Source organism: Lissotriton helveticus, chromosome 5_1, assembly GCF_964261635.1.
Source record: "Lissotriton helveticus chromosome 5_1, aLisHel1.1, whole genome shotgun sequence".
Lineage (NCBI taxonomy): Eukaryota > Metazoa > Chordata > Amphibia > Caudata > Salamandridae > Lissotriton > Lissotriton helveticus.
In genome coordinates this window covers 2048720002-2048733134 of record NC_136065.1, presented here as the reverse complement: position 1 = coordinate 2048733134, position 13133 = coordinate 2048720002, and the positions used below count along the sequence as shown (strand labels likewise).

At 42.6% G+C, this 13133-nt stretch overlaps 1 protein-coding gene across 1 annotated transcript in view; it reads left to right on the top strand.

The window, feature by feature from the left end:
• Positions 1–12235, top strand: part of LOC144756263 (complement factor B-like) — a 531456-nt gene extending 519221 nt beyond the window's left edge. Inside the window, exons 16-18 of the mRNA XM_078645908.1 lie at positions 2478–2610; positions 6829–6878; positions 10844–12235. Of these exons, the coding sequence (XP_078502034.1) occupies positions 2478–2610; positions 6829–6878; positions 10844–11008 (348 nt within the window). The 3' untranslated portion in view covers positions 11009–12235. The remainder of the gene's footprint in view (positions 1–2477; positions 2611–6828; positions 6879–10843) is intronic.
• Positions 12236–13133: the final 898 nt, after the last annotated feature.

The window sequence follows — 13133 nt, the reverse complement described above, 5'->3', positions numbered from 1 at the left end:
TTCGTTTCAGATCTGCGTACCCAGACCCATCGGACCAGAGACAATTTAGATTGACCCTGTCTAGATACTACCCCAGCAACGGTACTCACCGGGCAGCAAGAACGGAAGGCCTCGGACTCGACTGGACTGCTTCGACGCCGGACGGACGAACTTCGGACTTCTGTTACGGGTGGGCCTCCGGATACCTCGGACCTTGGACTCTCGGCTTGGGCTCTGGTCGGGACTCGCCGCGTTCCTCCACCGCCTCGTCTGGATGCTGGACCGCCACCTCCGTCTCCTCCGTGGGCCTGAGGGATACTTGAAGCAGAAATATCTGCCGGTGCGCAGAAGAGTTCCGTCACGGCTGCAGGGGGTCAGGGGGTCGGCGTGGCTTCACCGACGCGTGGGGAAAGGGCAAGTCCCTATTCGGGCGCCATTATGTGGTATATAAATAAATAATACCGGATCTAGGTTTTGACTAGGCATAGCAATAACAGATAGCTCAATAAAATAAGAGTCAAGATTCGAGGTAGTAGGAGTTTGCAGGTTTATTACAGCATAAAGGACAGGAACAGGACAACCTGCACGGGAATAGGATGGCAGCTGCCTGGGGGCAGGATCTGGAATGAGCGCGCTAACATTTAATAACAATACACAAGTATATATACTAAAACAGTTGCATTACAGTACATATGATAGGCGGAGCAGTGGGTGTGGTCAAAGGGTGTGACGCGTAGCAGTCGCGAAAGATAAGGGTGAAAGTGGGTGTAACAGGGCGTATACATAGACATGTGATGCAAACGTAACAGAATATGTCATGAATGGGGCGGAAACATGGAGGGGGCTACCTAAGGAGCCGGGACCTCTAACCTGGTGGTGCGCGCAAACTGGCAATGACGTGTTACTAGGAGAAGCTGGGGGCTATGAACTCTGTGCTAGGAGCAGAGACTGAAGTCTGGAGAGTCAGGGCGACATGTACCTAGACAGTATCTAGTATCTGATGTTTAGAGAACATGTTGATAGAATCCAAAAGCTATCGGGGTAAAGGCTAACAGACTCTAAGACTGGAGCATGCATTTATTCTACATGTAGTACGTGATGAAGAATATTAAATGATCATAAATACAGTATTTCTCTTACATGGAGACGTAGAGGCTAGACAATGACGGAAACTATTGATGCGGTTCAGTAGCTTAGGAATGCAGAGAAGGAGGGCTGGACTGATAACTAGAATCATAACATACTCTTGGCAGACTCAGAGGCAGAGCCAGGCTGAACCGGGCACTGCGAGGCAGGAAGTAAGTGAGGGGTCAGGGATACAGGTGGGGGCCGTGTCGCTCCTCAGCGAGGGCTTCAGGAGACAGGAGCTGAATCTGGTGTCCGGGCCCTTTTGAGGCCTAGAAACGGGGACTTTACAATGGAATAACGTGCATACTGAGAAACGTGGCATCGTAACTTTACATAGGCCTGATAGTCGTAGTATTCACGAAAACTGGAAACTGGCATACTAGAGATGGACACAACTGTAATTGCGTCTTTAGTCGGTCATGAGGAATACATATGCATATTAATCATGCACACATAACATATGATGGAGGACGCGTAGGGACACAGAACATGGCAAAATTTACTTTTCCACAGCTCTGGGACAAGAACAGATATTAAAGGTCTTAATAATAAGTTGGGGTGGGAGGAAGCCTAGATTCATAACTTTAAGGCAGTGAGAGCAGGAAGAGATGCACAGCTGGTGTATATGAAACCCATCATTGTTGGTATTAACAGTGGAATTAGAAGAGGGGTCTTAAAGAGCAATGCAGAGTTCAAAAGGTAGGAGGGTCAAGTGTGCAGCGCAGAATTGAGGGTGGGTGGATCATTTGCGTTAAAGGGAAGTATTGATCATTATTTAAGGGGCCAGGCGGTCTTTAGCTGCTCCTGTAAAAGACACAGGAACATCTACTTTGACGTAAAAACTCTGTTAGATGGAACCACTACAATTGCAAAGGGTAAAGTGTGTCTGAGGATAGCTTAGCTTCAAAAGAACGTAGGAGTGGGAGCAAGAAGAGATGCGGGGTTGGTGTGGCAAGGCTTCTGATTTCTAAAGTATCACTCACTCCTGATCCTTTTTTCTGCCACCTCAGGGTAGGGAATAGGGGTAATTGGGATGGAAGGAAGCAACATGTTTTGTGCTTGTTACACACACAATAGTCTAAGTTGTATCTTGGTGCTGCCCTCAGAAGGTGACCCTCAAAGCAGAGGGAAAGGTATCAAGAGAGACCTCGCAGTTGCCAAGACAAAGGACCAAGAATGAGAAGTTAAAATGGCATTTGTGAACCAGCAGTTCTACTTCAGGATTTTATGAATTATATAAGTGATGCCTCAGCTACATCCGTAATGCCCAATTTGCTGGTTTTGGTGAAAGGGGGGATGGGGAATTACAGACGTTTTAAAGCTAGACAATGTTTAGATAATGACACCTTCTAATGATGTTCCCTCTCTAGAAACCAGTGTGCAACAGGGATGCACTGAAAGCCTCCCTCTATGTGAATGTCACAGATGTCAGCGAAGTGGTGACAGATCGTTTCCTGTGTACTGGTGGGACAGAGCCGCATGTCGACGCGTTCACTTGTAGAGGTGGGTACAGCATAAAATAGGTCTCTCACTGTGATAAAAGGGCTGTTCTCTGTGAACAAATGTGGGTACAGGATAAGGTGGTGTCCCTGTGTGAGTACAGGAACCAAGAGGAGGGTAAATGTGTGAAGCAGCTTCTCGCCCTCCCATCATCAACTATGTTACAGGCTGTGCGAGTAGAATGTCATCTCACAGCCTGGTACTATCGGGTAATGCAAGCAACATTTAATTTCTGGAAGAGATTGAATGGAGAAGCCCCCCCCCCCCCAAAATAGCATATCTCTGTAAGAAAGAAATAGAGACCAGCGATCTTATTTGGGCGGTCCAAGCAAGGAACAAACTAGATAAGTTATGTGTTAAACTTAATTTAGGGCAAAACCATTGGAAATCAGCACAGCAGATCCGTGAGTGGGAGTTACGGGACATTATTAACAGGAAAGGCACGAGAAGAAGATTTATGCTATTTGAAGAGCAAATCTTTGGCCCAATTTTTGATAAATGGATGGGTTATTGGCGACATTTCTCCCTATATAGAAGCTATGCCTAACCCAAAATCACTTATGTCAAATGACCAAGGCCTGTGCTCTTGTGGCCTACAAGTAAAACGTATTAGCAGACATATTTTGCTGGACTGTTTGTGCTTTTCAGAAGAACGGAAAAAATTGTTCAAACCTATTTTCATTGTATATAAAAGTTTTAGTAGAGACCAAGCACTTAGCTTATTGACAAATATGAGATGTTTAAATGTGGCATGTGCCATAGGAAGATTCTTAATTGCTATACAGGAGTCACTGAAGGAAATGGCATAGGTTGAAATGAACATATGATGAAAATTCAATCTTACCTATAATCTGGGGATTACGCGAGATTTTGCAAATGTATAGCTAATGTATAAGCAACTCCTTGCTGCCTTGGTGAAGAACTAAGAGATCTTATATGTGGGTCTTTTACTGTCTATTTTAGCAGGTTTTTTACTGTGTAGTACACTGTTTTATGGTAAAACCTTTGGGATAAATCATGTTTTAATTGTTTGTAAAGTGCTATTTTGTATGGTTAAATATGCCAAATAAAAATATTCAAATGGAGAACTCCTTTAAACACCTGATATTGCTATACTGTATTACTATGCAGACAGTCACAATTGCAGTTACCTTGCAGTTGAAAGGGGCTTGATTTAAATGGTACCGCGGGTGCAGTGACACCGGGGCCAAAAGTATTCATAACTCCACTAAATACCAAATATTGTTATATTGTACTACTAAACAGGAAGTCACAAGTGCAGTTATCTTGCAGGCAGCAGAGTCATTATTTGAATGGTGCGGAAGGGGCAGTGGCACTGGGCCAAAAAGTTGTCAGAACTCCTATAAATACCTAATATTGCTATATTTTACTACTAAACAGGCAGTCACATTTGCAGTTTCCTTGCAGTTGAAAGGGACTTGATTTAAATGGTGCAGCGGCACCAGGGTCAAACATTGTCATAACTCCTCTAACCTTGCAGACAACACAGGCATGATTTGAATGGTGCAGCAGGTGCAGTGGCACCTGGCTCAACAGTTATGAGAACTCCTCTAAATACATAATATTACTAAACAGGCAGTCACAATTGCAGTTACCTTGCATTTAAAATGTGCTTGATTTGAATGGTGTGGCAGGTGCAGTGGCACTGAAGCCAAAAGCTCTAGGGACCCCAATAAACCCAGAGTATAGCTACAGTTTACTCCTAAACAAGACAGTCACGTGCATTTATCTAGCAGGCGGTAGGGTCATGATTTGAATGGTGCAGTAGCACCAGGTCCAAAACCTCTAGGCAGCCCACAACACACCTAATATTGATATAATTTACTACTAAACAGACAGTCACAAGTGCAGTTACCTTGCAAACAATAGGGCCATGATTTGAATGGTGTGGTGGGTGCATTGACACCGGGCCCAAAATTTGTATGACCTCCTCGAAACACCTAATATTGTAATAGTTTACTGCTAAATAGGCAGTCACAAGTGTGGATACCTTAACCACTTGAACGCTATGGGGATTTTTCCCCTGTGCTGGAAATCCAGGAACATCCTTATTCATGACGAGCTGGGCTCGTCATCAGTGTAGCAGGAGGCTACTGCATGACGAGCCCAGCTCGTCATGAGCGTGGAAGGGGTTAAGGACAATAGGGTCATGATGTGAATCGTGCAGCAGGTGCAGTGGCCCTGGGCCCAAAAGTTGTCAGAACTCCTCTAAATACATAATATTGCTATTACATGAATTAATTCTATTATTTCCCTCTTTCATTTCATTTTTCAAAATGTTGCTAATACCCCACACTATACCACATAGTAAAAGCACAATATATTGCCTTTTTGTACATAAACAAGTCATAACAATTTAATAGACTGTCTATAACTTATATTGTACTACTCAGCAAGATAGAAATTCCAACAAAAAACTGCTTATTATTAATCACATAGGTGAAACCTAATGCATTTACCAATCCTCGTTAATGGGGAGCAGTGTTTTCATTAACCATTTGGCTTATGGGGAACACAGTCGACATGTTAGATTATGTTTGTGGCAGTGTGAACCTTCAAGGCAGTATTAACATTGCTAAATATCTATTGAGCAAAGAAGGGTTACTGCAAACCGGTTTTCAAAGACCAGGGGAAACAATAGGATGGTTTTGAGACCTCCGACAGAATGGTCAGTAGATAGAGAAGAATCCATGTCTAATGATATTATTGAAGAGTGCAAGGAAGTATTTAAAGACAATTTGGTGGTACTATTACCTTGGTTATATCAGTAGATGTTGTACGAGGATCCATGTCAGACAATTGCATTACTGAGGTTAAGGAAGTATTTGAAGATTGTTGGGGGCCTGTTCCCATGATTTTGACTGTAGATTGAGTTCAAGGAAGTATTTAAAGGTAGGTTGTAGGACTGATGCCATAATTATGTCCATACATGCTGTTGGAGGATTCTTGTTTATGATGATGGTATTGTTGAATAGTTCATGGAAGTATTTAACGGCAGGTTGCAAGATATTAGGGAATTCGAACATAAGATTGTTTTGAAAGGGGTTGACATACCTAACAAGGCAAACACAAGGAGATGATGGACGGAGTGCTGAAACTTTTCAGACACTCACCCCCAGTCACAGATCTGGGTTGAATCCATCATCGTTCTTTAGTTCACTTCGCCACCCCAGTTCGGACCCAGCCAGATGCAGATCAGTCTTGACCCTGTTCCTCATGGGATACCTATCAAGCACATATTTAGAACTGCTTCTCTTAATAGTGCGGAAAGGGTAGAGTTATTGATTCAGTCTTTAAGTTAATCATTTCACTGCATCCTTAACCGCTACCGCGCTAGCGGGTTTTCCCGCTGTGCGCTGAAATTTGAAAATCGCGCGGTTTGTGACAAAGCCAGCTCATCATCCGCGTAGCGCAAGTAACGCCCATGACGAGCTGGCTTTGTCATCCGCATCGAAGGGGTTAACAAAGGGCTGAAGCGCTAGACGAGTAAATAGGTGAGAGCCTATGGGTGTCCAAAATACTGTTCCAAGATTCCAGCAGCATAAGGATCATTTGAATAAATACACCGGAACCTGTAAGCTATGGATGGCAAATTCACTGATAAAAGTTAGAAGTGAAGTTGAAAGTGCAGGTTGTCAAAATAGTTTTGTGATATTTATGAAAACATCTTAATATATTATGCTAGCTGCATTTGTAAACCTACTTTCTACTACTTGCATGGTCCTTATGCATTTTCACACTGTGGGTGCTGTTTAGAGATCTGTTGTGTTGGCAACACTCAGCCAACTGTATGACTGTGATACCAGCAGCACAGCAGCTGTATTGTGAAAGCAAACGTCATGATGAGCTTTATAAACCTAGAACATAAGACTTTCTGCTGTGGCTAAAAAGGACAAATGACCAAGATACATTTGCTTAAGCTATGTTGGGAATGTTTTAGCATATGAATAACCGATATAAAAATGTGAAAACGGTAATTAATGCAATAATCTCTACTTGGTGCACCAACTCTTTAGATAAGAGGTGCAGAGTGAAGTTTAGCACACGAATACATTTATTCCCAGGGAATGCCGTCTATCATGCGGTCCATTAGACGTCCAAATGTCAAGTTTTAAATGTTCCAACAATGACAAGATGTAATTTAGATTGCATTATTTAATACACAAATGTTCTCGTTTGTTCATATTCCCTGTCTTTTAGGCGATGATGGGGGACCCTTGGTGATAAGTCACAGGCAGCGATACATTCAGGTTGGTCTTTTAACACTGTACCAAGTAATTTTGCAAACACTGCCTTCATTTTTTTTCTTTTCATTCACCTGAGACTCCGATAACTGTCACTCAACTCTTTATTTTCGATTCTTGCCCTTGGCCAAGTATGGGTAAGGTATAGACCAAATGCCCAGGAGGCAGCTCATGTTGCTCGATTATGGGAGAAGCGTTATAAACGCAGCCAAGAAAGCTGGTGTAATCATTAGACAAGATATTTGCATATTTGCATTCCTACCCATCTATCCCACCTGTGCCCCTGACCTCTCCATCACTAATCTCCAGAACCTTTTCTTCTTGGATGCTTTCCCCAACAAATTCACTTTGGACATATAGAAGAGGGCATCTAGCCACTCCGCGTGCTTGGGAGGGGGTACAACTCACCCATTTTCGGTATATTTCCCTTCTCGCCAGTACCATTAAATAAAAAAGGTTTCTAATATCACTAGTAAACTCCTCTAGACTCTCTACTACTCAAAAAATGGTCAGCGAAAGACTTACCTTAACATGTACCCCCAGAATGCTTGAAACTGTCTTACCCACTTCTTCCAAAAACCTCTGATTTCTTGGGCACTCCATGAACATGTGGATGTCAGTCGCCTTTTTTAATCCACATTTAGCACAATGGCAACACTTCCTTTCCCCATCTTCGTCAATCTCTCAGGTGTCATGTAAGCTCTGGGAGGTGAAAAGAAATGATTTCTTCTTAAAAATGCACGTTTGACAATAGAGAATAAAGAGTGCTTCGATACTTGCCACATATTTTGTAACAGTTACCTCGGCAAGCATCCTCCCCACAGTTTTTCTGCCAGCTAGAAGTCACTGTCCACTGTCTCTTACAGTTCCCAGTATCAATTTGATACTTCCTTCTTCCCAGGTGGTTTCCCAGTTAGTTGTACTTCCAGGTGGTTCACAGGGCTGATGTATGACATTACAACGCATGGTTTTACCACGCATGCCTTTACATCGCAGTTTTTACAACGCATGCTGTTACAACGCATAGCGTTAAGGGGTGCTGGGTAGTGAATAGTTTAATTTACTATTCCAACTCCAGTCCCCGTGGATAGTAGGGAAGGTGTTGGATAGTAAATAAAATCTATTCTCTAGCCTAGAGCGCCCCCCAGCGCTATGCGTTGTAATAACATGCGTTGTAATAGTTGCGTCGTAAAGGCACTGCGTGGTAAAAGTTGCGTTGTAAAGGCTGTTCCCCTCACAGGGCCCGCGTCCGGTCTTATACTATGCTCCCAACTTTTTAGTTGCAAGTACTTGTACCTTGAGAGCTCCCTTCAACATCTTGCTTACGTCATCCCAGGGAAGAAGCTTGCTGTCTCGAGCGAGTTCACCCCAAAAGCGTATTCTCACATGCCAGACTGGTAGAGACAATTTGTCCTTTAAGCACTCTGGGGTAGGGCAAGGCATGAGGCTGCGCTGAATACTGTATCAGCAACAGAGGAGCCAGTAAGGGTCCTGGGACTTTTACTACTGCACTGCAGATGGAGGCTCACATGACCTTCAGTAGTGCCTCAATCACAAGCCCATGAACATATCTCATGGGGATCAAAAATGGATATCTGTCCATTGCAGTCTTAAAAGGGCTTGATTTCTTGGGTGAGAGGTAACCTTTTGTGGGGAGACATATCCCTTAGGGAACACTGTAAAGTGACAAATTCCAGGAGAAATGGTCCAGATCCATGTTGAAGGTTGCTGAAAAAAAGACATCTGATGCCACTATGTCAGGGTGGGCAATTTAAGGCCCCAGTGATGTCGCTGTTGCATTGCCTCTGTTGCCGAAATGAAGCCAGTGACTCTTAGTTACACAAAAGAGCTATGGAAAAGTTCCTGGGTCCAGTCTAGCATCTCGAATATTCAACAGGTGAGGAATCTGCAGGCAGAAGAATCCACCAGAACAGGAGCTGTTAATTGAAGGCAGTGAAAATGTTCAAAATCTTTTTTATGAGTTGCAGCTTTCTGCACCCCCAAAGCCAAGCCGTGTTCTAGTAAAAACTGTCATCTGGTCCAGAAGACAGTGCTGCAGACGTACTCGGATGGGCCATTCAAGAGTGGATTGTCATAGTTAATGTCTATATATCCTGCTGACCTGACTGATCTCAGTGCCTCAACACTTCCACTACATTTCACCAGTTCTCATATAGCCACATTGCCTCCATCCAGTAGGCTGGTGCATCTTCAAAGCATCTTCAAAGCAGCCTACGTTACAAACAATACTGTCTTCCAAAACTCCTAAAAGTAGCTCTCTGAGGATCTAGGCCTTCTATTTGGGAGGCATCAAGGATCTGCACAGGGAGGAGGAGCCCCCCTTGAAGACAAAGACCTCGGGAAACCATCAATTTTAAAAATATATATCTTCCGGGGAACTCCCTAAACATCCACCTGCCCTACATTGGTTTAATCTAATAAGTACTATGCTTTTAAAAGGTTCAAAATGTAGCAAATTGTTATGAATCCTCAGAGAATAGACCAGATCCCCAAGTGGACTGACATACTACATTTACCCCAAATGCTTGTACCCTGCTACTTTTAATTCTCTCTATTTATTTTATTATTTTATTTATTTAACTTATAAAGCGCACTGTCACATTGCAGGCATCCTGGCGCTAAGCAACTCAGAGTACAGGAAAGAGTGTGTCGGATACATAGACAGGCGACTATGTCTTGGGGAACATCCAGGTTTTCAAACTCCTTCTAAACGGGAGTAGCTCCCTAATTTGTCTGATCTCCCACGGGAGTTCGTTCCAAAGTTTGGCCGCTGCCACACCTATGCTCTGACATCATTCAGGGTCTAGTTTCTAACATAATTAATATAATAAATACAATAGTCTCCAGGTTGAGAAGTCACTCTTGCCATATGTGAGGAACACTCTAAAGAGGTACTCACATTTAGGTTTTTTGGGGTTTTTTGTTGCTGTTTGTATGGGCTGATTGGATAGCGTAGATTTCTTTGCCCACAAGCTCAAATTGGATTGAGTAAAAGCTGGCTGACAAGGCAATGTAGAGGCCAATTAACAAACAATTGTGGCCTATCGAGCAGAGGGAAATGGCGAGCTAAATTTATACTTGATAGAACAACTATCTATAGCTATTCTATCGCTGAACTACCATTAACGCTTTTTGCATTTGATGGTCCACTGAAACGGATGAATGACCCATGGAGAAACCTACCTATGTGACACACAATGATGAGATTTTGCTTACCCTAAAGGCTTGAGTTTGGACGAAATGCAAGTCTTTCAGTCCTATTTTTCTTATGACATCATACCCACAAGACAAGCCATTTGTCTTCATAAAATATTCTACACAACCAGAAGGTGGTCTATTCCATGTTTTCTGGAGTTCTAGTCGGAAAATTATCTAAAAATCACGGCCCAAATGAGGTGGAAAGAAAAACTAATAATACACCAAAAAGTTTTCTTAAAGTGTCCAGGCAAGCCAGGCAAATTCGTGGACAGAGGGTAAAACCTGTAAGGGGTCTTCGCAGTAGAGAAAGTGTGCAAATCTTGGCAATTCTCCTAAGTAAAATCGAAAGGCTAAATTAAGAAGTATAGGTAATGCTGAGGATACTCCTTCTGCCCCAAGATAAATGAAAACATGCCACTCTAAATCAAGAGTTAAATGTCTCTCCCTTGTATTCCATGCCTCTAAAACATGTTGAAAAAAATGTGTAGACAGCTGCCACTTCTTTTAGTTGAACAAATACCAGCATTCCTTTTTTTCTTGACAGATTGGGGAAATCCGTTTTCCCAAAGAATGACTTTTGCAGCTTCACACACCTCCCACCTTTAGGCTGCTCCTAATATATCTCTTGTATTTCTCCCTTGAATTTCACTGCTTGCTCTAACTCGTGAGCTATTGGAAAATTTACTGCAGGGCTATAATAAATGCTTGCTTTTAGATTAACAGAACTGAATACATATTTATTTTTCTTTTAGGTTGGAGTAATCAGCTGGGGTGTGACAAACCTATGCTCAAATAACAAAAGGCACCCATTTACAAAGCCTGAATCCAGGGACTTTCACACTAATCTATTCAAAGTGCTCCCTTGGCTGCAGGACAACCTAAAGGACGAGGGGCTCGGCTTTCTGCCACTGCCCTAATGATCTGAGAGAGGGGACGGATAAAGGATACATGCTGCTGAGTAGGATAAGAGACTGGACCCAAGGAACAACAGTCCTCTAATGCTTATTGTTCATCTTAACCTGAAAAATACTGCTTGCACAGCTCAAACCTGGCACAATAGACATCTTCATCCTTGGCTCAGATATGCGGAAAAACAAAAGACAACCTAAGCTTTTCCCTTGCTTGATGCTCCTAATGCAGCGGTTGTATTTGAGCATTTACAAACCCAGATACAAGAATTGCTTGACAGAAATCTAAGTGAACAAAAATAATTTCAGCAATCACATATTTGACTTAAACAGATTTTTTACTTTTGCTTCGAATATATGAAGTTTGCTGAAATGGTATTCATAGCATTTACAACCAATTACTCCACTCCAAGATGACTGCCAGATGTTCTCTTGTGTAGGAGGCTTCAACATTTAAGAAATATAATGCATCTAGGCATCTGAGAACCAAAGTGTAATGTTTAACTTTTACGAGTTGTGTCAGGGCAGATTTTTAAACCGACTTGCCATCTATGCTCAGCGCTGCACTCACAAAACGTAAAGACAAAAAACAGAGAGTTAGAGAAGAGCTATGAGATGATGTCTAACATTAAAAGACAAACATTTCTTATGTCCACAACATCCAAGTTGTCCAGGGACAGAAATTGGCGAATGCCGCCACCGGTAGTATTGACAAACTGAGATGGTATTAGATTGTTTGCTAACTACATTATTGGCAAAAAGAGGGGGACTTTTATTTAAATACAAAGTCAATGAGTGTGTTTAAAATGCCAAGTATTTAGGTATAATCTTTTTCAAATCTAGTGAATGCTCATAGCCATGAAACCACACCCATGGCTGTGGGCAGCTGAACAGGCTGCCACATTCAGTGCTTAAGAGTATCAAGGGCAAGAAGTAGCTCTGGCAAGTTCTAGAACAATAGTTTTGTATTCATTGCAGACTTAGCACTGTTGACTAATAGGGTTTGACCGGCTGTAAACCATATGGGCACAGGTGGCTGGGGCACCTCTCTACCATAAGACAAAATCATGTTTTCACGGTGTACCCGTGCACAGGCTGAGAATGGATAAGGCTAAAGAATCCATGTGTCTTTGAGGTTCATCTCAACCATAGGCAGGTGAAGGTATTAAAAAAAATTGAAAAATGAGAGGGGATTGAACGAGTAGAACACTGTATTAATACAAAATTATATAGAAACGAATGAGTGGGTTCCTTCTTTTCTTGCAGTTCATGACATTGTTATAGCCTATTTGGTAAATGTCTAGTGGGCAGGTCAGTCATTGGGGCAAAGTGAGTGAGTGTGACTGTCATCTGTCACCAGGGTCTTGGTTTGCGCAAGAACCAGTCCTGCAGAGAAATACCTAAATGAGAAACCGAACAATACTACTGCTGTAGATTTAAAACCCCTTAAGAAATAGCAGATTAACATCTCATTCTATTACAGGCAAGCCTCCTGAGAGAGACTAGTTGTTATGGACCAGGTTCAGACAGCTAGTTTATTGGCAGTTATTGTTTTTCAGTAAAGCAAAAAAGGGTTTTCATGTTACATCTTGATTGTTACAGTCATTGTTATGCATTATGGTTCGTTAAACATCATAAATAACATAATTTGGTGTCACTTTTATAACTATCGGGTGTTCAAGGAATTCTCTAACTGGGTTAAGTCATAACCCCTCCTGCTCACGCCCCAGGGATGTTCCCCCTGGTCTAGTGTTAGATGAGGAAGGGCACCATTGAGTCATTGTTCTATCGGGTCATGTATGGCTTAGCCTTACCTATAGTTGATACAAGGTTAGCACGTCAGACTGGGAGGGAGTGGCGTAGAATGACAATCTATGTGACTAATTTGGTCGTGAGGAAATGGCTCCTGTGTTTGCTTGCATATCATTCAATATAGAAGTGTGTGGGTCCGTGGATTTAGGGTGATCTCTCATCTTCAGAATGTTTACAAACTATCATGTCATATTGCATTCCCAATAAACTGCTTGGGGCTGCTTGCATAGTCCCCTCTTCTACCTGCGCAGGGAGACCCCTCTCTTCTTTGGGCCCATCTAATGACCTCCCCCCTACATAGTGTGATGATGGGGGTGAGGAG